The 26,679-nt window shown below is 36.0% G+C and overlaps 1 protein-coding gene across 7 annotated transcripts in view; it reads left to right on the forward strand.

Annotated features, from left to right (window-relative positions):
• The window catches only part of HEATR5A (HEAT repeat containing 5A), a 66,703-nt gene extending 40,417 nt beyond the window's left edge, over positions 1–26,286 (forward strand). For 5 of the 7 annotated variants that reach the window (XM_085061937.1, XM_085061938.1, XM_085061942.1 and 2 more), the window contains 18 exons: positions 598–787; positions 1,372–1,541; positions 4,749–4,775; positions 6,633–6,771; positions 7,627–7,806; positions 8,617–8,856; positions 9,578–9,759; positions 11,499–11,567; positions 11,986–12,165; positions 14,029–14,263; positions 14,665–14,913; positions 16,514–16,641; positions 17,501–17,648; positions 18,334–18,606; positions 20,882–21,106; positions 22,589–22,743; positions 24,132–24,345; positions 24,618–26,286. In XM_085061937.1, the coding sequence (XP_084918063.1) occupies positions 598–787; positions 1,372–1,541; positions 4,749–4,775; positions 6,633–6,771; positions 7,627–7,806; positions 8,617–8,856; positions 9,578–9,759; positions 11,499–11,567; positions 11,986–12,165; positions 14,029–14,263; positions 14,665–14,913; positions 16,514–16,641; positions 17,501–17,648; positions 18,334–18,606; positions 20,882–21,106; positions 22,589–22,743; positions 24,132–24,345; positions 24,618–24,919 (3,306 nt within the window). In that variant the 3' untranslated portion in view covers positions 24,920–26,286. The remainder of the gene's footprint in view (positions 1–597; positions 788–1,371; positions 1,542–4,748; positions 4,776–6,632; positions 6,772–7,626; positions 7,807–8,616; positions 8,857–9,577; positions 9,760–11,498; positions 11,568–11,985; positions 12,166–14,028; positions 14,264–14,664; positions 14,914–16,513; positions 16,642–17,500; positions 17,649–18,333; positions 18,607–20,881; positions 21,107–22,588; positions 22,744–24,131; positions 24,346–24,617) is intronic. The other 2 variants (XM_085061939.1, XM_085061940.1) reach the window with 2 other exon arrangements.
• Positions 26,287–26,679: the final 393 nt, after the last annotated feature.

A 26,679-nucleotide genomic window follows, 5' to 3' on the forward strand; every position in this document is an offset into this window, starting at 1 on the left:
GGCAAGAAATTAATGTTATTTCTCTGTAACTAAAACTGTTACCCATCAGAATAGCTTTAAGGGACATTGAGTATATTTAATGTATTTGTCTAAATATCAAATGAAGAATTTTTAAAGCTTTTTCCACAGTATCTTTGCACAAAGAAGAACTGTTTGTTGACATGAAACGGATGTGGCTATTGGTACAAAGTAACTGTGACTAAAACAATAGGTTATTTCAGCAACTTTAGTAGTTTTTCACAATTCTGTTCTTGCACAAGGAACTAAGACATTTTTAAAAGAATAGAATGTAATTAAGGAATAATAATCACTGTTAACTTCCTATTACATTCAATTTTTTTGTTTATTAACTATGATGAATTTAAAATCATTATTTCATTGCACAACATACAGTTCCTTGTAAAATATTTAGAATGGCTTATTCAACATCAGATTCATAAAGTTTCTTTGTATAACCTCTCTAATTGTTCCCCTTTGGAACCTAAAAGTGCAACTTCTATTACACTTCATTACTGAATTTCACTTTTAACTGTCAAATTTTTCAAAGATCTAATGTTTACATATAGGCATTACATGAGTGCTTCTCTTATTTTACAGGCATGGGCACTACACTCCCTGTCACTAATAGTTGATTTGGCTGGGCCCTTGTATCATGTGCATGTGGAACCTACCTTATCTCTTGTTCTCATGTTGTTGTTGAGTGTGCCTCCTGCTTATGCTGAAGTTCATCAAAGCCTTGGTCGCTGTTTAAATACACTTATTACCACTCTGGGCCCTGAGTTGCAAGGTACATAACAGACAAAAGTGTAAATTTTGTTTGCTTTGGCAACCAAATTACTCAACATGGTTTGAATGTGTGTGATTGCAACTGTAACAAGTAAGCAGATACTAAGTTTTTCTCTGCACAGTTGTAAGACAGTATTTCATAGGCCATGACTTCCTGTAATCAAGATGACATGACTGCTAGTTTTCCAAAAATAGTGTCTCTTGACATAGTTCCCTTCGTTTGAACTGGCTCTCCAAGTCTTGCCTTGAGCTGAAATTTCTCAAATGAATTTTGCACTGTACAGTTATTACATTCAAACATCTTATAATTCTAGCATGAGAACAGTAGGTGTTCATGTTTCAAGAGTTAGGAGCCCATCCATGTCTTAGTTATGATGCAGTCATTTAAAATTTGTGTCTAAATCACCAGAGAGCAACATGATCACTACTCATTGATATAAAAGTATAGCACAGATACAAGGATTGTCCTTTAGGAGGATGAACATTGTGGCTGGCTTGGGAAAAAGACAGGTTATCACATTTATTAAAAGTAAGTACTTGTTTTAAAAACAAAAAAACATCTTACCTTCTTTGTTCTGAATATAGGCAGCAGTACAACAGTGTCAGCCTTAAGAACTTCCTGCCTTTTGGGTTGTGCAGTGATGCAGGATAATCCTGACTGCCTTGTTCAAGCTCAAGCCATCTCTTGCCTTCAGCAGCTTCACATGTTTGCTCCTCAACACGTCAACTTGTCTAACCTTGTAAGCTGCCTCTGTGTGAGTATCTATTTACTACTTTATATCCATGTATTTTAAAATTTGTTCATATTTTTCATAAACACTTAAAAAATACAGGTGTTTCTTTAAGCAGGGAAACTGATCATTGTTTAGGGGTAAGGTGTTTCATGTTCTCCAACAGGCAAGTATTCTATATATCCTCATTTTTTTTTCCTCAGTTTCTCACTCCCCTTTATAAGATGAGTATATTCTGTAGAAATCCTGGTCTTCTGAACTGCTTGCATGTGCATTCTGCTGCTCTTATTAAGGCCAGTTGTCTGGCAGGATATAGCATTCATTACAACTTTTGGCTGGATTTTTACCAGCTGTTTTATGTTGGCCAGATTTTCCCTCTGCTGCTTTTTATGCCTGGGCTGAAGGATTGATTTTAAAAAATTGTGTGTACTAATTACTGAGAATTGTTTTGTTTCATTTTTTTCATGATGCTGAAATATAGTAGATTTCTCATGTTTAGTAATTTCTATAGCACTAATGCTTCAGTGTACTGGCATCTTGGCACTCAGTATAAAAATTTCTAACATTTACATAAATAATAGTCAAATCAGGTCTTTGGAAAAGATAAACAAAACTTTTTCAGCCCTATTTGATAGAGAGGAGGGGGAGTTTATTTGCTGGGTGGGGTTGGGATATTTTTTTTTGTTGTTTTCACCCAGTATCTCTCTGTCTTTGAATTGCTGCTGTTCTGAAGTACCTAGTTCTATTTAAAAAAAACAAAAAAAACCAAAAACCAAAAAAACCAACAGCAAAAAAAAACCAACCCAAAAATAATTTTCTGGTCATTATTAGCCTTGGTGGATTTTGGGGGCTAGCTAGGGAGTGTAGTTGGTTGGTTTTGTGTTTGTTAGGTTTTTTTATGACCATCTTGTCTCACTGTCAATCAGCGAGAAACAAAAAACCACAGACACTAAAGTATGGTGGGATTTTGTTTTAATCTCATCTATTTCAACACATCTTCCACAGGGTAGCACTTGTATATTGACATAAACATATATTAATTTTGTCTAAGGTTTAGGTTCCTTACATTTTCTTTATTTAATTTGGCAAGAAACATGATTGTGGGAGCTGGGAAAAATTGAAGAAGGTTTTTCTGCCCCACATTGTGATACACATGGATATGCTAGTTGCAGAAGAGCTGGAACTAATCTGAAGTGTTCTTTGTTTTAACATACACTAACAGTTATTTTCTCTTGCTGGCTAAAACATAGTTTTTCTAACACTGATAAAATCTCAACAAATGATGTCAGTCAATCTCTTGGAGGATGTGGTAGCATTTGGGAGTATTTGTAAGTCCATGTCCAGTCTGCTTCTATCTCTCTGACTAATACCAAGTACCTACCAGTAAAGAGGATGTCACGACAAAGTTGTCTTGTCTATATAATGTTACTGATTTTTACTGTTTTCACAAGGCATCTCAAAGTACTTCATATAGCAGTTTTTGACCTTCATAGTATTAAATTACTCAGTTAAGAAGCAGGGGTCGTGACTTGAGTGTGTGTGTTCATGCATCTGTGTGCATTGCCCCTTATCTGTGTGTCTTCCCTGGAGAGGAGTCCACTGAAGCCAGTGGTGTTACGTGGGTGAACTTCCCTCATTGTCTTGAACTTCTTGTACAAGTAGGGCCACTGTTGCTGACACTGACAATTCAGTAGATGTCAGTATGTCTCTGAAGAGTGTCATAAACAAGGTTTGAGTGTGTGCTTTGCAGGTCTGTGAGAAGATAATTGCAGAAGCAGAATTCTGCATTTCTAAAACTCAACATTCATCTGTGTAGTTTCCACCCACTAAATCAGCATCTCATTAGGAAAGCAGAATAAGTTATTGGATCTGAAATCTGCTCTTCACTCTGCTGTTTATTTTCAAGGTGACCCTCAGCTAGTTATTCTTCATGAGTTTAAATGTCTGCAGTTTGGAGAACAAGGTGTGACTGCCCTCCTTTGCAATGCATTTTGAAGTCTTAAGGGGAAGTAGCATGCAAATGCTGGGCACTAGATCATGTGGATATTCACCACTGCTTTCTTTATCTAGGGTAGAAAAAGAGGAGAGGCAGAGTCTGTGGTCAGATGAGTGATCTTTTCCCCCTCCATCCATAGAAATGTGAATTTTCACTCATAAAATCTTGAAAACAAATGTGCAAACTTCTTTTTTTTTTACATTTTTTAGTAGCGTTTGAACCAATTCCCCTCTCCATTGTTTTTCCCCAAGAATTCTGTAAAATGTCTGTGCCTTCAAACTTGCCTTTTAAAATTTTCATTCTTCATGCTGTTCCCCCCCACCCACTCCCTCTTCTCTTCCCCTCCTCTCTTACCTCCCTCTGCTCTCTCATAACCCTCCCTCTCCTCCTCCCTCTCCTCTCTCTCCTCCTTCTCCACTCTCTTAATTTCTTTTTTCCATCGTCAGGCATGCTAACACAGTTTCTTGTGCAGGCAGCTGCAAGCTGCCTCCTCCACCTGTCTTCCCAGCCCCTACAGCATGAGATGGTTCAGTTCTCCAGTGTATTTAGACAGTTCAGGTTGTGACTTTGCTAGTACTAATAAAACATGATTTAGGCAATGGGCACACTGCTTCACTGGCTCATGTTTTGTGGTCTGGTGTTTTTGGTTTTTTTGTATTGTGTACATGTGCTTGTCATTATCCAGCTTCTGTTCTTCAGCTTCTGAGAATGTTCTCTGTTTGTCAGTTGGATCTTTCATGGGGCTTCAAACAACAGTTCTTACTTGTCCTGCTATTTGAATTCTTGGCTCCAGCAGAATAGAAATTGTGTGCTTATAATCACGTCTAAAATTAGCTCTAAAACTAACTTAGGTGAGCACAGACTCCTAAAGAGTTTATCTGTGTAAGCTTGCGATGCAGTATTCCTCCACGTAGTGAATGCCAGTTTTCAGCTCTAAGATACTAAAGGTATTTTGAAACATTATAAGTGTAAAATGTTAATCACTATGTTGTGCTGTTTTCTTGGTACTGTTTAAATATGAATTTTAGGGCAGCTGGATTGGAATTTTAGTGTGTTCAACCTGAAATATAAGATAAATGAACTGAGCAAATTAGGCTTTTGGTATGTTTGAGATAAGGTTCTGAATTTTAATATATGCTGAATTTACATGTTACAGTCTCCATGTGTGGTTGATATCACTGTGATATCTATATTTTGGTTTTGTCATGACTGGTTTGTCATTTGTTTTTGTGCAGGAAATCTTGTTGGATAATTCTGTGTTGGTAGGTCCTTGTGCCTTGTTAATCCTAAACTTTTGCAGTTTGCAGTGGTGTTTTTATTTCATCTTTTATCTTTCTTTTTAACCATTTTAATGTAATTTCTTTTAGCATGTTAAGTGATATTTTATTGTCATCCTAACCAGAGCCTTCCTAACTTTCTGCAGATGGCAGAAATACATTTCATTTATGTGCTTAGTGAGGGATAATTTTGTTTTTAATGTGTTAAGTACAGAAAGGGAACTGTTTGTACATTTAAGTTTTAATGGGATGCTTGCATTTTCTGTCTGTCATTTAGTCCTGTCCCCTGCTTAGAATGTGGGAGAATGAGAGAGATGAAAAATGTGCATCTTGCATTATTTTGGTGGCCTAAATTGGGCCCTCTGTTTTTTCCCTATTAAAAATGAGCACGGAACTAATGCATGTCCAACTTGAAATAGAATGTGTAGCCTGCTTGCATAAATGTTGCCTTAAAAGCCTCACTTGTTCTTAAAGTTTCAATTAAAGTACCTTGCAGACATACTTATTGAGTCAGGTTTTTCTTATAGAAGAATTATGTAGAAAATGTATATTTTTGTGTATTAAATATGTAATTCTGAGTATTGTAGATTCATGTGCATGCACAGAAATTCTGAAGACAAAGCTTAGTTTTGTTAATCTAACAAAGCTGAAATTCTGTATTGTGTATTCTTTTTGTCCTTAAGTTGCTTTTTTAAAGCATATGTTAACTAATATATATTAGTCATTTTGACTAACATATATTGGCCTGTTGCTCTCAAATTGGGAGCACAGCCTTACACAAGGTTTTCCTGCAGTCGACACTCAGCTCTATCTATTTTAAGGATGGTAACAGCTAAGGGTGCACAACTGCTTAGTTGTAGAGAACAATTCTTATGATAACCTAAGCTAAATTTAAAAGAAGATGCATAAATATTGGTGTAGCCATCTTGCGTGACCACACAGGTAGTTTATCATATCTTTGAGATTGCCTTCAGGGATTGTCTTAAAATTGAAAGAAGCAAATAAAAACCAGAAAGCTCCACTCTAACAAAAAAACCTTGAGGCTATGTCTTGGGGTTTTTAGGTGTTTTTCCTTGTTCTAGTAATGGTCAATCTATGATCATCATTTTCCAGTTAAAAAACCCCACAGACTGGCCTGGTAGTGTTAAAATATGATGGTGCTATGAACTTTTTTAGCTAGAGACTGCTCAGGAGAGCTGACCTGTCTCAGTGTCATACTTCACCACTAGCTCTCACCCTTTCTCTCACCTTCTCTAAAACATAATTTAACATAAACTGAGCATATAATCTTTTTCCAAAGAAACTGAAGCAGTGTTCTCTTTGCCCTTTCTTATAAACTTCCTTTCCTGCATGGAGTTCAGATGTACTAAAGCCTGATTGACTCTCTCACTCGTGGTTGCACTGACATTTCTCTAGTTACATCTGATGATGACTTGAGTAATTTTCTCTTGTACTGAGTTTTCAAGCCCATTGTATACATAAACCCTGTAGTCAAAGAGTTAACTGTTCATTGAGACCACAATTCACCTGTCGTTGAAGTTAATGGGGGTCTTTCTACAATATTGGTTGAGACTTGAATTCAACCCCAAACCAATATTGTAAGTTGCCTTTGGAGAGAAAATGCTAGAAGTACTGCTATGTTTTGTAAAATTAATTACAGGAGTTGCAAAACCTTTCATTTGGGTTAAAAAAAAAAAAAGCTGAGTAAAAAGAGCATCAGTTAGGTGTTTACTGACTTAACAGATTTGCCATAGCTCCAATTGCTCAGAAAATACCAGCCTTTCTGAGGGGTTACTACAGGGGTTTATTAGCCATCTTACTGTATATTCTTGCATGTTTCAGATGAATCTCTGTAGCTCATACTTACTACTGAGACGTGCAGTGGTAGCTTGCTTACGTCAACTTGTGCAAAGAGAAGCTGCTGAAGTATCAGAATATGCTGTTGCACTAGTGAAAGAGAGCAAAGAAGATTTTACTCCAGGTAATGTATTGAAGTTTTGAGATCAAAGAGCTTGACATACTGACAGTGAATTTTAAACACACTTTGCTATGGGTATGAAAGCCTTGCTACACTCTTTAAATCTTAAACCCAAAAAGGATTTCTACTTCAGTTGTCTATATAGTACCAAATTATGAGAAAATGAAGAAAACGAGGAAATGCAAGTGGAGTTTCAGAGAAACCTAAGCCTGTCGAGCCAGAAGCTATTGTATTAACCTTTTGCTAAAAGGCCTGAGAGTGATCACTAATTCATCCTCATGTGCCTTTCTGTGAGGGAGTGGTGTTAAAAAATAATTTCACTTTGAATTTCAATTCAAGCTCATTTGGAAATTTTCAAAAATTTCAGAATAGATAGGCTATAGTAATTTTTTTGAAACTCCTGATATTTAAAATTGGTAATATTGGGAAATAAAAATTAGTCATATTAATCTAGCAAATTTTTTTGCTTCTTTGGAGAATAGTTTTAACTTCCATTTCAAGTTAAAATATTGCTTTAGAATTACCTTATAAAACAAAGTAAGTGAAATAATTTTTTTAAGGAGCTAAATGCTGTGGTGATGGTAGTGCTGTGAAGTTCAGAGTAGGATTCTTTCATTTTTTGGTGGGGTAACTTTTCTCCTGTTGTTGCTATGTTTCTGTAAAAGCTCAAAGTTTGTTTTGTATTCATAAGTTAGCTATAGCGTTAAAGTGAAAAATATAATCGTTTCCAAAATATTTCAGGCCTCATAAGTACTTGTTCACAAGATACCCTATGTGCAACCTTCAGTGGGGTTTCTGTTGTCATTACTGCAGTTTTGCAATGTACAGCACTCAGCTCACAGACTTTGTTCTCAGCAGATGTGAACATCAGAGAAATAGGCCTGGAGGGGGCATTGCTGGGCTTGCTGGACAAAGAATTGGATCAAAGATTGTGCCAAGATATCAAAGAGACTCTGACTCATATGCTTACTTCAATGGCAGTTGAAAAGCTCTCTTTTTGGCTGAAGCTTTGTAAAGATGTTCTTGCTGCCTCTGCTGGTAAGTCTTAATACACTAGAGTTGAGAACAGAATCAGAATAAGGCCTGCAGCAGTACACTGTATCACTAAGAGAGTGTTCATGTTTCTTGAGTGTTTGTAATTTATGAAGTGTATCATCATCCTTCCTACTGAAAGATAGGATCCTTTAACTTAGTTCTTTCAGAGGAATATGCCTATCACTCTTCTGATTGCCTTTTCCCCATTGAACAAATTCTTGTAAGCATCTTAGCATGTGTTGCATGTTCATATTTTTGTTGATTTATACTCAGAAATGGAAATGCAGAATAGGTTTGAGCTTGTGAGTCCTGTGCAATTATCTGCAAGAAAAATATTCTGACCAGTTCTTCTGTTAGTAACAGGAATGATGCAGACCTATTATATCATAACGAAACTCTTGAGCAGACAAAATTAATTATTGTGCTGAATATTGGCGAGGGTGAAGGAAATTCTTTTACCTGTAGTGCAGGAGGAAAACTTCTTATATTTAGATTTTTTGATTTGGAACAGTACTAGCTTCTAATCATAACACTTACTTTAAAAGGGTTTTTTTTGTTGTTTTTTTTCTTCTTTTACTGCAGCTCTTAATTTATTGTCATGGTATTGATCTTGTCTTCCAGCAAGTTGTATCAACCAAATGTAAACAGTTTTGTTATATTTTAATTCCAGCATTTTCCTCAAGACGCCAAGATTGAAGGGAGTCACAGTGAGTTTGAGGCTAGAGATAGACTTTGGAGAGATTTCCTTGTAGTTTTCAGTTACAGTAAGAAAAAAATATTATGTTTGTTTTTTCCCCTGTGTCCTAAATACAGATTTTAATACAGTAGCTTCAATAGATACCACTCAAGAAGAGGAAACTGCCAAAGTGGATGATGTATCTGTATTAACATCTGACAGTGACGACAGGTTCCATCCTTTCCGAAATCCACGATGGTCTACCAGAGTTTTTGCTGCAGAGTGTGTTTGTAAAATTATAAGCCAGTGTGAAAATGCAGGCAATGCACATTTTGACATAACTTTAGCTCAGGAAAGAAAACAACGCGATTCAAGAGGTATGTGTCAAGCACTGAAAGAATTTCATAGAATGCAAAGTATGATTAAAGTATTATATTAGTCCTTTGCATCAATGTAATTCATCATTAATTTATTGTTTGTAATCAATGCAGCCTTTAATTACTCTGATTGGAAGTGTATAGTTATTAAGGTGTAGAGAGATTTTTATTTCCTAAAATAATGGCATCTTACTGCATCATTTACATGCGGTTTCCTGGTTATAGTACCATGGTGTATGTGTAGGAAGGCATTGTTTCTGTATAAGCACTGGCAGTCACAAGTGATAGCTGGCACCAGCCTACAACATCATAGTTTGGTATCTGGGAGTATGAGTTAAAAAAATGCCACCTTTTTTCCCCCATAATTTGCATAATTACCCGTAGAAACATAGTGCCATTTTTCAGTACCTCTCTGTGTTTATCTGGAGGTGTTTTCCTCAACACTCTTTTTTAAGAAAATCTATCTCTTGCTGAAGATATTTATACCCTCTTCTAAGTACTTTCTTTTGCATTTAAATGGAAAGCAAGCTAGATCAGATAACATAAGGTAGCCAAGTAAGACTGATGTATGTGTAAGCTGCCTGAGGTGAATCCTTTGATATATGTTAGAGTAAAATGTAAAATATCCATTTTGAACATGTTTGGAACAGTCTTATAAAACACATTATAGCTAAATCTAAATTCAGTAAAACTATTTTGTTTTTTAAATTTCTGTTTCCAGATGACTTTTTGGTATTGCATTTAGCTGACTTGGTCCGTATGGCTTTTATGGCTGCCACAGATCACAGTGATCAACTTCGTCTTTCTGGGCTTCAAACGTTGCAAATTGTTGTTCGAAAGTTTGCAGCTGTTCCAGAACCAGAGTTTCCAGGTCATGTAATCCTGGAGCAATATCAAGCCAACGTAAGCACCATTGCTAATAACTTAGAAAAGTTTAGAGTTACAGTCAGTCACTAAAAGTAATTTGTATTTGCAGTGTGTAGGTGCAGAGCTCGGTTTCAGTTACTTTGTTACTGAAGTATTGTTAATTTCTTTGGATTTAACTTCTGTAGAAATCGTCTTTTCAGTTGGTGACGATGTTTTAGCTCCAAAGTTCTTCAAGTCTCAGCATTTTCCCCTCTTGAATACAACAAAACCAAAATACATCATTGGTGGGGTTTTTTTGGAAAGCATTGGTCTCAAAGTGTGAAAGTATAGCAAGAAATATTAGGAATAACGATAAATTTAAACTCTGCTTAGAAATAAGTAGCCTTTGCACCGCAACCATCACACATGGAGATCTTAGCCAATAAATAAGTTAGAGGAGGTAGAAGTGTGGATTGTACTCACAAGGGCCATTTCAGTTAAGTATTGGCTTAGATTTAGAGAAAAGATGTCCTAGTCATTTTGCATTCCAGACCACGGTTGTGTTACATATGACAGACAGCTGTGTGAAGCCGCATATAGCTTCAATTTCTAGCATTCATTGAATAGGTCAGATCGCTTTCTCTCATAGAGTTGGAGAGATCCTTACACTGAAGACACCCTAACCTACTTTGATCTTGCTTTTGCTGTTAGAATTCTGTTTTATTGGCACTCCTTTGTGGGAAAGAAGAAGTGCCTTGGTCTATTCAGAAACTATCAAGGAAAAAGATAAACTGTCTGTCCTTGCTGTCCAAAACCATCAAGCAGCTCACAAGTAAAGCTAGCAATATTCCCTTTAAGCTTCGCTTCCTTTAAAGTGTTTCTTCTAATACTGTGCATAGATATCATCAGCTGTTTCATGTAAATTTAAGAGATGTGAAACTGTTTAAAATCAAGCCTACATTGTCTAATATTTTTCCTTAGCAATATCATAATAATCCAGAAAATTATGGATATAAATTTTCTGGACTTAAGTAATGACTTCCTAAAATCTTGTTCAGAAGTTCCATAAATGAAGCCTCAGCTTTAGAGGGTCTTAAGAAATTGTCATTAATGGCCATTAAAAACAAATCCTTTTCACTTATTTTCATGAACTTATATTTGTAGCACTTTCACTTTGGCATGAAAGTGTAGTGCATCAAACTTAAATCTGAGTTTTCAAATACATGCTAAAGCAGCTAGGGGAATCTTTTATTAGCCCTTAGTGAAATGGTTTTCAGCAGTGAGAGTAGGTAAAACCTCTGCAGCTTGGTAACTCTGTGTTTGTGTGTTCTTCATTAGGTAATTGGAGTTTGTGCTCTACCCTTTTTTCATTTTCCAGAGTTGACCAGCTTCAGTTGTTTGTTTTCTTAAATCTGTATTTTTTCTGGGTAAGGAAATGTCACTCACTAGGTGTCTTGCAAAGTCTTTCATGGTTCAGAACATTGCCTTTTCTTTTGTGGGCTCCTCATCAAGTCAAGCATTCAGGAAGGAAGACTTTTCTGTTTCAGTTTTAGACTGTGCAAAAAATAGAATCAACTTTGAAGACTGCCTCAAGAGAGCCATGTCTACAGCGTAAGCAAACAAATAAAAGTGTGACTGTAACTGTTTCTTTGCATTTTAATCTCACTGAAACAGTCTGTGAAAAAAATGAAGGAATTATGCTTTTTAAAGAAAAACTGTAACAAAGTTTGATTATGAAAAGTAAGTATTTAGTCAATTGTTCACTGTGTATTAAATGCTGTATAATTTCTCTTTAGGTTGGAGCAGCACTTAGGCCTGCCTTTGCACCTGAAACTCCTCCTGATGTCACAGCAAAAGCATGTCAGGCAAGTGTTGAAAGTCAGAAGTCTCTTAGGTAATAGATCCTCTGAAATACTTTTTATATACATGAATACAAGGAAAAGGAAATAAACCCTTTAACCTCAAATCCTCCATGAGCAAAAAATAATGTCACCTATGTTGCCTCTATATTGTGACAACTCAAAGATTTTTGTCACTTTAAAGTCTTTTGAGAAACTTTGTGGCAATTGATATTTTGGCCATTATTTGTGATACCCCACTAGTGTTTTGGTTTTCAATACTTGAGTATATTAAACTGTGATGTCATTTAACATTTGTTATTATCTTAGATTAACTGTATCTCAGTAGAAATTAAATGTGATTTTCATAATTTAACAGATGGAAAAAAGAGTATCCAATGGTGTTTTTTTCTTGTTTCTCATTGTTTCTGTTTTGCAACACTAGGTATGCAGTGCCTGGATAGCAAGTGGTGTAGTAAGTGATCTTAATGACCTTCGAAGGGTTCACCAGTTGCTTGTGTCCTCTTTGGTCAAAGTGCAGGCTGGAAAAGAAGCACAAAATCAGCAATATAATGAAAGCACCTCAACTATGGAAATGCTAGCTGTCCTTAAGGCTTGGGCTGAGGTTAGTATAACAGCTCTGCAATGTTAGTCTGGATATCTGGTAGGTGAGTTAGAACCTTTCAGATGGAATTTTCGGGAATTTTTAATGTGCTTCGTTAAATAGAATGTGAGTAATGTCTCATACTTAAAAATACTAATTCCTTAAGATATTCTAATTGTTCAATATTCATTTGAAATTGAATGTCATAAATGGTTATGGTGATGGTCCACTCAATGTACCATTTTATATAGGTGTCATTTTTCTCATGGTCTATTGGCATTTCATTTCTTGGAAATAGATCTTTAAAAGTGATATTGTCAGTTCGGTATTGCTTTAGTGAAATTAAAGTCAGCTCATTTGAATACCTGTTTTCATACATGTAAATGCAAGGTTAAATATTTCAAAGTCAAAAATGTGAACCATGTAAACCACCTCTAAAAGATGTATATTAGAAAATAGTGATAATGGCCTTGGATGCTGATGGTTGATAACCAGCTAAATGTGAACATGTTATGAAGGTGGATGATATTTCAGTGTATAACCAGGAAGGTACTTTGGAGGAGAAACTAGGCAATAGATAGTTTTTATGTGAATATTTGTAGAAAAATATACCAATGTGTCATGTGCATATTTGAGAAAGGATATTGACAAAATAGGAAAGCCATTGGAGATAAGCTAGCAGGTGGAAATAAAAATCTTGGAAACATGCTTAGATTTAAGTAGATTGGTCTATTTAATCTATTCAGGAATAGATAAAGTACTGTGATCAATTTAAAATTATTACATGAAGTAAAGGTTTTTAATAGCATGTAACAACCTTTCACTGGTCAGAAGCTAGGACAAAATTCAGACCAGATGGGAGGCTCAATTGTCAGAAGTGAAGATCTGTAGATTGTTCCAGCCTATTATTAAGATCACTAGAATTCTTCAAAGGAAACTCTGTATAACTTCCTACAAGCTTTTGTGACCTTTAATTTACAAATATTTCACTTAAGCCTTAGGCAGTTCCTTCTCAATTAGAATCTTACCTATTTCTTGTTTACAGAAATTGGAGGAATTCCCCCATCATGTTGATGCAGGGAGGTGTGAGAGAAGGGCTTGGTGCATGTTTAGTTGCTGATCTATGACAGCCCACTACAACTAGCAAACATGAAAAAGACACAGAAATCATAATTACAGGAGACTAGTACTCAACAAAGCTGACTTGAGATTCATTAAATCTAAATGTGTCCTTTATAGTTAAGAAGAGCTTCCTTCCAGGGGCATTTTGGAGAGACTACAAGAGGGCTGTTGGTCTGAAACATTCGCAGTTCTATCCTTTTGATAACCAAAGAGGTATCTAGGGAAATTAACACTGAAATTAACCTATAGACGGTAACAACCAAAGTTTGCAAACATGCAAGACTGTACTCTTCATTCTTCACTGCTAACATGAAGTAACACATAATTTTGAGGTCAGTTTCAAGTGCTATATATAATTTCAGCTAATAAAAAAAGGATTTAGAAATTTGTTAACTGTTGTTTCTGACTCATTATTATAGGTATATTATTTGATTAAGTTCTTCAGTCTTGTACCTATAGCAGGGTTTGGTTGTTGGAAGCAGAAACTGGACAAATTACATATTAATTTTTAAGAGCAGGGAACTTAATTGCAGATAGGAATGTTAGTAGTTTTCTTTGGGGGGGGATTCTTGCATCATGATTAGCTGGGGAATGGATTCAGAAGGTTTAGAAAATAAGTGCTTGTTCACCTGTGCCTACTGGACTTGAAGGAGGAATAGGTTCAAGGAAACCTCATGCCTGTTCAACAGGCAGTTATGCTGGTGATCACGGTAGTTTTCCAAGTGTTAATATTTGTAACTCTCTATCCAAATATATCAACAGGTTTACATAGTTGCAGTTGAAAAGCAGAAAAATCAAAGTGATACACACAAGCACTGTTTCAAAATTGCAAACGCTTCAGAAGAGAGCTACAGAGATGTAACATTTTCAGCCAGTGGACTTCTGGACTTGGTGCAGGCAGATCTTGGAACACTGAGCAAGCTCTGGCTTGCTGCACTTCAGGATTTTGCTCTCCTAACTTTGCCTCCAGAATATGCATCACAACTACCTGCTGAAGGTAAAAAGGCCAAAGAGTTGTATTTTCATAAGACACTTTTAAACAAACTGACTTGCGTTAAGAACGTGGTAAGATTAAATTGTGTAGAGAATAAGTCTACTTATGGACCTGTTTAAAGATCAGGACTGCTTCTGAGAACAGAGGTTTCATGGATGTGAAGAGTGGTTTGGTATTCTTGTTTGTTGGCTAATTTGATTGCTGAAAGAAGAAATAGGTAATCTGTTGTATTCTGTCCAAATAAATCTAAATGAAGTACCCTCATTAGCCTGAATTTTAATACTGACCATTAAAAGAAAATGTCATACACAAAGCACAATCCTGTTTAAATCTCATTTAAGAATGAGAAAATACAGTAGTTGAAAATTAAATTACAGCCTTAAAATGAATTTCTTTTCTTGTAGGTGGTACATTTTATACAGCAGAGACAATTGAAAATGCCAGACCTCATTACTACAACTCCTGGGCACTGATACTTTATGCTACAGCTTTATGGCTTACTAGCACAGGTTTCATTGTTGCTGATCCAGATGAAGGAGTTACAAATCTCTCTAGACCTGTGACCCCAACTACCATGTGTCAAGATTCTTCTACCAGGCCCTTGGTGAAATCTCCTGAGGATGTGAATACTGACAGATTTCATCTTATCTTGGGTTAGTGAGTGAGTGCATAATCTGCCTAGATGTTGTAACTCAAAATGTAATTCTTACTAGATAAAACTGTTAGCAAATAAATATTTAATTATTCAGATTTAACTGCATCATTGAATATTGCATCTTTCGGAAAAACATATAGTCAGAAGAATTTTAAGTTCTAGTGAGAAAATTGTAAGGCATTTTCCCAAATGGGGTACAAAAACGCTCTGTGTGAGCTGAAGAAGCCCTAAACACATGCTTACTGCTCTGCTCATAAACATGCAGGCTCAAGGGTGGATATTACCATGGATGTACAATGTTACATCACACAATACTGTATAGGTTGAATGGGAGTTATGGAGGTCATCTTGTCTGCCTCCTGCTCGAGCAGGGTCACATAAAATCAGCTGCCCAGGACCATGTCCAGACAGCTTTTGAATGTCTCTGTGGATGGAGACTCAACCTCTCTGGGCAACCTGTGCCAGTGCTTGGTCACCCACACAGTAAAGAAGTATTGCCTTGCATTCATGTAAAGCTCTGTTAAGCCTCTGCTACTGCAGAAGCCAATCAGGCAGTTAAATTTAGTCCCAGTTCTCTAAATTTACACAGTTAGGCATTTCTGGTTGTATTTTTTTGCTTTAATTTCTCTTTTGTATTCTTCTTTTGTAATCCCATTTTGGAATGAGTTTGTATGACTTCGTTGCATATGTCTTCTTTTGAATTCCAGTCTTTCTGCAGAGAGCCAGCTCCCTTTTGATCTCCATTGATCTCTCATTGCTCAAAGTGGGACCTCTGATACAAAAGCTGCTCATTTCCCTGCTTCCCCTACTACTTAGTGCATCAAATTTCACATACTTGACCGTGGGCATCTGGCTTGTTTATTCTGCTTTTGAATAAAATAGCATTTTAATTTTCCCATCCTACAGAGAATCTGAAAGAATTTAAACCCACTTTTCTTTTGCACAGTTGTTTAGTGGACATTGATTGGTTTCCCAAGTCATCACACATTTGGAATTACAGCTGTACAACTGGGATGAGAATATGGATTGCAGTTTATATGAAGGTTATCTCCAATATCTTGAGGAGTCCTGAAAGCTGAGAAAAAAAAGATAGCTTTTATCTGCTCTAGGATTTGCACGCTTAGGTTTCATGTTATTTACTTACTGCTGGTTATCTGGTTGTGGTAGTTGGCACCTTTAGCCTTTTTTTAATGGGCAGATAAAGCCTCAGCCTTTATGTTTATGAACTACTATTACTTTCACAATTTCCTTCTATTACTTCAATCAAAGTGATTAGCAAATACTCTGCTATATACTCATTATGAATTGTCCTGTCTGTTCATTGGACCTAGTGTTCAGTGTTTTACTTAGAAATTTCTAGGGTTTTATTTATGTTAGTAGCTAGTTATAATTGGTCTTATACTGTCTAGAGCCTGAAGTTTCTTTCATTGTTTTGATGGAAGTAGAGTTCTTGCCCCAAGATATTAGCAACAGGAGAATAATTCACTTAAAATGCTATTTTTGTGGTTGCTCAAACTTCTTTGAGGTTACTTAGTAGTGGAAAAAATTACTTCTTAAAATCTCAAGCACACATGGGTTTTTTCTTCTGATGCTTACAGGAATTAGTGTGGAGTTCCTCTGCTCTCCTCGATCAGATGCAGCAATGGAGAACATCATTGCCTGCTTACATGCCCTGCAGGCACTCTTTGATGTTCCATGGCCAAGATCTAAAATAGGTGGTGATCAGGTAATGCATTAATGACCAAATGCCGCCCAGAATTAAGGCATAGTTTTCATCTGAATGGTACCTCTACACTCTCTTGTATTTCCAGAAATCTTCAACATATAAGTAGTAGGTAAATGATATGCTTTATCCAAATCCAAACTGTAGAGGGAGGACATAAAAAAGAGCACAATGTGGAACCTATAAGGTGAGGGGCAAAGAATTTGAGGACATTTCATCAGGAAGGAGTAATTGGAAGTAATCCATCAGGAAGGAGATGAGTAGGATGAAAGCCAGGTAAAGACAGAATTCTGGAAAAGAGAGTTCTCTCACCCTCTTTGTCAAGGCATAATTGAATTAGTTCTGTTGTAAAAATCAAAGTTGATAAAAGAAGACTGGACAAAAGCAGTAAGTAATATTAAAAGAAAGGAAAAAGGCAAAACTAAAAAAACCACAGTGATCCTAAAAAGAAGTAGTAATCTGAAATTTCCTTTTTTCTTTAAATTAAGGTTTATACCATTCTGTATGCCATGCAGTTGTGTAACACAGTGATAGTGATAAAGCCTGTGGACATGGCCATGTTCTGCTGTCTGTTGATGCTCTTCTTTCCAAGGAAATGCATATAGTGTAGGGGGGATACAATGTAGTGTCCTCTATCTATGCCCTGTATCTTAAATTACTATAACTATTTTGTTGGGAGAATTGATCAGAACTGCTGCTACTGGGAGCTAGGAGCTGGATGGGGAAGAAAATGCCAACTCCTATGATTGTATCAACTACACTGTGTTCCTTAGAGTAGTACTGTTTGCTTTAACAAGTATTAATGGGTTCCTAAAACTCCTGCATTAAAATTAAAATATATTTGATGGTTTTCTTACTGTAGGAGTTGGGTGTAGAGCTGCTGAATGTTTTGCATCGACTGATACTGACCAGAGAGTCACCTGATATTCAGCTTGCTGCCCTTGAACTCGTTCGCTTGATTCTTTTTGCAGCTCAGGAGCATGTGAAGGAAAAGCGGAGAAGTGCAGAAGGTACAGTACTGTATGAGATGTTTGAATACCTATTATCAGGGTTAAACCAATCTTTCTTGGAAAATGTTAGATTCTAAGATGCATCTTAATTGAAGTGTTTCACAGTTGGATATTAATTTTAGTTCACTTGAGACAGTCCAGGTTCCTGACTTAAGGAGTTGGGATGGTAAGATAGATAGCAGGTAGTTTAGGTGTTGAACAGAGGGCAGGAAGTGAGGAGAAAAACTGCAGAAATTGCAGCTGGGGTAGTCTTGTGTGGTGTCAGGGAGGGAGGAGTTTTAATGAAAAGCTGGGGTCAGCTGCAACTGAGCAATGAACAGACTCGGCACACACAGCTGTTCCAAGCCAGATTCCAATAGTTACCCTGATTGTAACTTCATAATATTCATGTTCTAAAAGGAAGTAACTGGGAAAAGAATCAAAATGTTTGTATCAGATATTGGCTTGGTGCCTTAGGATGTTGTATGTCAAAGTCTATTGCGTACCCTTTTGCCTCTGGACAATCATTGCACAGTTTGCTTATTCTGAAGGATGAACGTTTGCCAGTAGAATTTTGAATTCATACCAATGCACATGTATATGTGTTGAGAATATGATTTGGTGCGGAAACAATCTTAAGAAGTAAACTTTCTGGAAACAAGTCATAGCCTGCAGACTTCTGCCATATTCCTTCTTTTTCTTTCAGTTGATGATGGTGCTGCAGAAAAGGAAACATTACCAGAATTTGGAGAAGGCAAAGACACAGGGGGACTGGTCCCTGGGAAATCATTAGTCTTCGCAACACTGGAGTTGTGTGTTTGTATTCTTGTTAGACAGCTTCCCCAGCTCAACCCTAAATTAACTTGTAGCCCTGCAGTTCAACCTGGAAAACATCTGTTACTCTCAGAAGATGCAAGTAGACTGGTAGCAGCAGCATTACTTATTCTCTCTGATGTTCCTGCAATCTGCTCTCCTGAAGGTATGCTATTTCATCACAAGAAAAGATTAATGAAAGAATATTAGGCCTTTCTCTCCCTTTGTTATTACCTAAGTTTCTTAGCTGGATAAATCTGGCAGCAAGTTTTGTTGATTTGCTTGTGACAATTTCCTTTTCTAATTACTTTTTGACTGTCAAATTGCAAAACAAGTTACAAAACTGAAGTAATTAAATGAGTAGTTTTTCTTTTCCTCCCACCTATAGCAGTGCAATTAATAGATTCATTTTATACAGGGAAGTATTCAGCAGCTACATGATTATATTCTGCTTGAATTGTCTATTCTGGAATTTATAATGCTGACATAAATTAAATTTAAAAGGAAAATGTGCAATGTTACTGTTCCATCATTTGAATATTAAGAAACGGCTGTAAGGAGTTATGGTTGAATTCTCAGATTAGTTGACTTTTACCCATGGTTCGTTTTGGATTCATACCAAACTTTAAGATATTTCTTCACCACCAGCCCTCAATATCACAATCATACATATAATCTTTCAGTACTGTTACATTTACTACCCCTGATTTTTTTTTCAATTTGTTCTCTGTTAAATGATTGTTCTGTGGGAAATACGATACTCCAAATGGAATAGCTGACGGTTCTTGCAATCCTTGTAAAGTGATGATTTGCTTTCTCATTTCCATCTGCAGCCCATTATTTATCAGTTCAAAGTAAAAGGAAATAAACACAGGATCACTTAGATCTGAGAACAACTATCTTGTATGAAAAATAATCTGTGATTTTTTTTCCCACTGTAGTTGGTTTTGTCTTTAGCTATCCATGTTATTCCACAAACAAGCAGCTTGCAGGATCAGACTATAGGGAACATGTACGCTAGAAAAGTTAAGCATTTAGTTCAGGTGGCTAAAAAGAGGAGCTTAAGCTTGCTTATACAGTCAGTTGAATAAGGAAGCAGCTCCAAAAGTCAGCTCACATAATCAAAGAGATAAGAATTCCTCTGTGGAATTGCATAATTTTCTTCTGTTTTAGTGGGTAACTGAAGTTGCAGTCCTTGTAACTCTTACTTCAGGCACCTGTCACGATATGTATGCATAAGAAAATTTGCAAGTAAATGATGCTCATTACATTTCCTACTGAATTCCAGCAGTCAATTTTCAAAGACTTGGCTGTTCAAACATAGATATCCTCAGCTTCAGAAAATACTGATTCATAAGTCAGAGGCCCTCATTATTCAACAGGTCTCTCACGAGCATCGGTACATTAAAAACTTAAAAGCATAAGCATTTTGCTGATTAGGGAACAAGATAAGCATATTAAGCCATATACTTAACTCTCTGCTTTGCTGAGTCATAACTTAGGACAGGAGCAACACATATGTATGCAGGTTTTTAGATTGCCTCTAATACATGCAGAATCCTGTATTACTGTTAGATTCCTTATTTTATTAAAATAAGGGAAACTGCTATGCCACATTATTCCTGTGAATTTTAACGTATTTTTAGTGGTCTTTTATTATCAGACACTCAGACATGAAAATCTCTTCAGTAGCCTATGGAACCATCTGCTTGTCTCCTTCAGTCTCCTCTGTTCCAGGATATTTCTAGAGGCTTCTATTTTAATTGTAGTATTTTTTGTACATAAATTTATTCTGAAGTCCATATTACTCTTACTAAATTCTTGACTTGAATGATTTCCTGGAGCAATGGCATCTTTAGCTAACCACACATCATATGGTAGAAGTATTTCCTCTTGCCAGTTTTGAAATTACCCCGTTAAATTTCTTTCACTGTATTTTCTTCACTGTAAAATATACTTAGATGCTTATATTCTGTTTTCTGCTCTTCTTTCTGTATAGTAGTGTATACAAAAAATATAGTATGTACCACTATATATACTAGTATATACTGCTATACTCTGAATACTTCATGACTTCTGTTCCATGAGAGCCATCTCCTCAGTGGTTCTGATCTTTCTGTTCTCTCTTTTCTCTGAATATGACATAATTCTGGACTTTCACTGAGTGAAATCACCAAGGAAAATATATACAATTCTAATTTTGAAAGAGAAATGGTCTAACTTCATTTAAGTAGTCTGACTCCCTGTTTGCTATAGCAGGCCACATGATACTTCAAATCTTTTCTTCCAATTTCCAGTGCCACCATTTATATATATGCTTAAAAATTATACATTATAAATAAAAAAGAGAATCCAATAAAAGTACCTCAATTTTTTTTTAATGTTAAAAGTACCTGCATTTTTAAAAATTTCTGTGAAATAATTTTTGCATTGTTTTACAGGAAGTGTTTCGGTTCTTCCTACTATTTTGTACCTGATTATTGGAGTGCTTAAAGAAACTGCTGTGAAATTGGAAGATGGCCAGTTACCTCTGACGGTTGCTGCTTCACTACAAGCCCTTAAAGGACTCTTGTCTTCTCCAATGGCTCGAGCAGAGAAGAGTCAGAATGCTTGGACTGATCTTCTACGTAGTGCTTTGGTCACAGTGCTTGACTGTTGGGATCAGGGTAAGCACAAATATTGGGTTTATGAGTTTAAAAACAAAATGAAAAATGTTTGTGTGAAAGGTTGTTTGGTTTTATTTCAATTAAATTCATGCACATCTAAAAAAAGACAACTCTCTTAGTCACAAGAGAATTATCTGCTTACCAAGTACTACTGAAACTATAATGCAATCTTGTCCCTACAGTCCATATGAGAAGTCATCATCTATAAAAGTATAAATGTGGGTGTCATGATTTAAGCCCAGCTGGAAATTAAGAACTACACAGCCACTCTCCCAACCTCCACTCCCTCTTCCCCCCACCCTAGTGGAATGGGGAGAAGAATCAAAGTAAAACTTGCATGTTGAGATGTGAATAGTTTAATAATTGAAACTAAAGTAAAATAAAGTAATAATGGTAAATTTTAACAATAATGATAACAAAAAGAGAAAAACAAGTGATGCACTATGCAATGCCTCTCACCAATGCCAGACCCCCCTTCCCAAACCCAGATCACCCACCCTTCCAGGTAACTCCCCTCAGTTTACATACTGGGCATGAAGTTCTATGGTGTGAAATATCCCTTTGGTCAGTTTGGGTCACCCATCCCAGCCATGCACCCTCCCAGTTCCTTTTGTGAACCTCCTCACTGGCACAGCATGAGAAAAAGGGGGGAAAAGTCCTTGACTTACAATAAACACAGTTTAGCAAAACGCAAAACATCAGGGTGTTGTCAACACCATTCTCATTCTGAATCCAAAACACAGCACTGCAACAGCTACTGAGAGGAAATTAACTCTACCCTAGCTGAAACCAGGACAGTGGATTTGTAGGCTAACTCCTGTGTTGTGTAGTGCCACAGTGTAATTCCATGGGACGAAGGCATAAACAGGAGCTATGGCTTCTGTGTACAGCTGGGCATAAAATACAGCTGTAATGCATGCAGGATCTCCACAACGAGTTAGTGTCTGTAGTGAAGCAAAAGGTATTAAAACAGTGGTGCAAGAAAAACATTTTTTTGTCTTGAGACAGTTTACTGTATGCTGCTGCTTCAGCTTCCTGAGTTTGTAGTATTTTTATTGTTCCTTACATTTAATCTCTTGAATTGTAATTTGTTGTTGGAACTTTTCTTTACAAAATGTTTAAGTTATAACAAAAGAGTATAATTCTAAATGCAAATTTTATATTATTCTCAAAATAGATTGTACTGTAATATGTCATACCAGCTCTTCAAAGATATTTACTGTACTTTACACAAAGAAACAATAAAATATTGGCATGCTGTAATTTGTAAATACACATATGATCATCCCTGAATTCCAATTTTGGCCTTGGCTTTTATTGCAGTAAAAGTCCATATCACTGTATCTCAGAGTATGTCATATATTTGAAAATAGAGGTTTCTAAAGAAATGTAGACATTGATGTTTCTGTTCCACCTCCTTGTACCACTTAAACTCACAGAATTTTTAATGCAAATCTAACAATCTTCTTACTTTGTTGATAGTAGATGGCCTTCTCCAAGAACTCGATGAAGTTAGCCTTCTCACTGCTATTACAGTATTTGTTATGTCTACCAGCCCAGAAGTTACTACTGTAGAGTGCCTTCAGAAGCGTTGCATAGAGAAATTTAAAATAACACTTGACTCAAAAGATCCTATTGTAAGTACTGATGAAGTTATAAGAATATCGCTGCTATATTGAATGAATATTAGCTTATTTTAGTTGTGTTGCTTTTCTTGTGTGTTGATGGAAGTTAATTCTCTCCTGACTATATCTGTTGTATTTTAAAATACAGTTTGAACAAGTGAGCAAGAACATGCCCAGCAGTGCATTTAATCATTATTCTGTATGCAGTTCTGTGTTCTGTTTTGTTTTTTTTTCATTGCATCAGACTTGGCGCTTTATACATTGCTCTGTATTGCTACAGTTGTGTACTATTTCAGGCACCTGTTGAATTTTATTTGCTCATTTTATCTTCAACACACAGATACTATCTTTTGCACAGGAAATTCCTCAGCTGTGAGTCTTTGGGAGCTGAAGCAAGTACCACTACAAAGCTGTTACTGTACTATAAGCATTAGCTCCTGGCCACTGCTGGATGCAGTTTATTGAACTAGATTAATGCTTTGTTCTGACCTAGCATAAATATTTTCATGTAGTGGCATTATAGTGCCATAGTTCATATATTTCTGTCCTTTACCTAAAAAAAATAATGTATCAGGGAAAAATGTATTTATACAAATGACTTTTTAAAGTGTTGGGACTACCTCACTTTCAAAGTTCAGCTCTGAAAAGAACATGCATTAGTTTTCCTATCTGTTAGAATTCACTATAAACTGCTTTTCTTGCATCTTCTGTATATATTTGTAGTAATAAAAAATTAAACAAAGTTTCCTTTACTTGAGAAATAACTGTAAGGCAATACTTTTTTATGTATCAGTACATTCCTAATATTGTAAACTTTGGTTTTCACTGTTAGGAAATTGGGAATGCCAAATATGACTGCAAGGAAATATTACCATGCATTTGAAAATTTTATCCAAGTATTAAAGCATCAGAGCTGTTCAGAAATTATGTAGGAACTTGGCAGTTTCAGTCCTATTGACTTCCAATGACATGCAAGCTACTGAACCATTTAAGGCATTTTAAAATTGTTCCTACAGTTTGACAGGGATATTGCTTGTATTTTAAGCACCTCTTTTTCAGTATTAATGCATTTTTGCAAAGAAGAGTATTTTCAAAATAATAACAATCTTCAAACAAAAATAGTATTTTTTCCTTAACTCAGGAATGTCAGAAGATATAAAACTTGATGGAAAGACACAGAAAGCGTGATCTGGTTTCTATTAATAATTGATTACAAGTTATAATGCTCCTCCTATAAAGTATTATACATGAGCAGCTTATAACCTGATGAATTCTCAAGCTGTGAGGCATATTTTTACCCCTCCCAAACATTTTATCTGACAAACCATTAGATTTAGAATACTCAGAGATGTATTTTTAAGTATAATGCTTTGTAACTGCAAATTTTGCTTTCCCTTTAGGTACAGTATAAGTGCTACCAGCTGCTGCACTCCATCTTTCAGCATCCAAACAAAACTGTATCATACCCTTATATCCATTCTTTAGCACCATCCATTGTGGGGAAACTGCAGGAAACAGAAAAAGCAAAACCTGAAAATGCTGCTGAACTTCAAGTCATTCAGGAGGGAATAAAGGTGGTTACAGCTCTGACAGCTGCTGCTGAGGAACAGCACCGTAAGTTACTTCCATTTTTGTACCAGAAACATTAAAGATGTTCAAAGTTGCCATAAATAACAAACTAAACCAAAACAACCACTAGGAATTCAGTCCTGAACACTAATTGCTAACATAGTTGCTCACAGAAATGTTGGTTCTTTTTACCCTACAGTTCAGGTAACATTTGCAGCTTTTTTGAATTAAATGTTAACTTAGAGAAATACTTCCAGTTAGAATTTGACACTGTTCTTAAAAATTGTATGTTTAAGTTCTGTTTTCAATGTTTATAGGTGCTCACTTGGTGGCCTGCTTTCTTCCCATCCTCATTTCCTTTCTTTTGGATGAAAATGCTCTGGTTTCTGCTACAAACTCGGCAAAAAATCTACATGAGTTTGCTTTGCAGACTCTGATGCAGATTGGTCCGCAGTACTCATCAGTTTTTAAAAAACTAATGGCCTCCTCTCCAACGATGAAAGCCAGGCTTGAGTCAGCTGTTAAAGGCAATCAAGAAAGCATCAAAGTGAAGACTACTAAACATGCAAAAAATCCTGGGAAAAGTTCAAGCATTCAGCTAAAGACCAATTTTCTTTAAAGCCTCATATTGTCATTTTATGCACTTTGATATCAACAGCAAAAAAGTCACTTTTAATTTCTAATCACAATAGGATTGCCATGAGTTGATCTCATGTATTTCAGTTTGTGTGAAGTATTACAGAAGTTTTTATGGGAAGGCAAATCTCTAGATAACTTTCTCTTAGTGTAAGACTTCTTGAATATCTCTAAACACTATGAATAAATCATAGATCATCAAATCTGTATTTTTTTATTATTTTGGACTAAAATATCACAAATGCACATGTCTCTATTAAAAAAAAACATAGTGAACTTTACCACAGTAATATTTAGGAGCATCCCACACTTAGCCATGAAGCAAAATTAATTTTGGTTTAAATCAATATTTGTCAAAAATAAGTTACCATAATTGGTTTTTGGATTTAACAGGGACATAAGTTTACTTACAGGTTGTAATCTATGCTAATTACTAATTTAACACACTGCATCATTCATTAAACAGATTAAATATCCTTGTAAGCCTTATAATAGTTTATTGTTGATCTCAGAAAATTCAACTGAATAAAGGTCATAAAAATAGCTTTAATCCTAGTAACACCTTGAGCAGGCCAAGATGTAACAAATGCTGTGAGATGCAGCTCTGCAATGCCTCTTGGGGGACTCTGTGGTTCTTTCCAGAGTGGGACTGTCATGCATATGTAAGGATGGACAGGCTTGGTGCCTTGCTGCTTGACACAGTCTCACTTTGCGGGATGTGTACTTTGAGAAGTTTATATTAGGGGAGCCAGGCAATTGGAGCTTACATATCCTGTCCAGGATAGGAGAGCAATTTTAACGTACTGTGCCTCAATTCAGACCTCTGCTCTATCTGGATGTGTGTTCCTGATCTTTGAATGATCGCTGATGTATACATGTAACTGAATTTCTGTATCTCTGCAATGAGAGATGGACGTATTTGAAGTCATCTTGTCTTGTGTCTATAAATAAAGTGCAACAAACTCATAGTAAGAAGTATGTAGTAAACATTTTTATCAAGGAACATATTTTAATATAGAAAAATAACAATCAGAACTGCAATGGCTATAAAGTATTTTCTAAGTACAATGTATTGACTTCCTTCTTAATACCAGTATTACCTAAACCAAACACTGTCAAACTGAGGATACTGTTTCCTTCTTGAATCTAATTGCTTTAAAAGGAAGAAGAAAAAAATATTTACAGAACTGAGAAACACACTGTGACTCAGGAAGAGTGTGATGTACTGTATTTTATTAGAAGTTTTGTACATAAATATAATTGTAAATTGTACAGAATTAACAATTTGACCAAAGGTCTAACAATTCTTTTTTCTAATTTACATAAATAAAGCTAATTTTCTTCACTTAATATTTGTCTTAGTTATTTTATCCAATAGCAGAGGAACTCAAAGGACTTGTGTATCAGAAGGAAAATTGTTCTATGCTGCCTCAAGGAAACTAATAATAAATGTTTGGGTTGGATACATCAAGGTCTGTGACTTGACATTGCAGGTTTTCCTCTGTTCTGAGTAGCACGGTGAGTAAATAAGTAGAATCAGGGAGATTTTCTATGTGTAAGTCCCTGTTTTGTGCCAAATGCTGAGATGTGTGAACTGTGGGAAGGTGGTTGAGATGCCTTCCATCTTTCCCTGGAGAACCAGATATGCTGTGTTCAGCATCTTCATTGAAGTCAAGTCTGTATTTGTTGGCTGTGTTTAAAGGGATTTACACTGCATTTCACAGTTACTCATCTTTATCTCGT

This window comes from Lichenostomus cassidix, chromosome 5, assembly GCF_008360975.1.
Source record: "Lichenostomus cassidix isolate B80296 chromosome 5, HeHo_3.0, whole genome shotgun sequence".
Taxonomy (NCBI): domain Eukaryota; kingdom Metazoa; phylum Chordata; class Aves; order Passeriformes; family Meliphagidae; genus Lichenostomus; species Lichenostomus cassidix.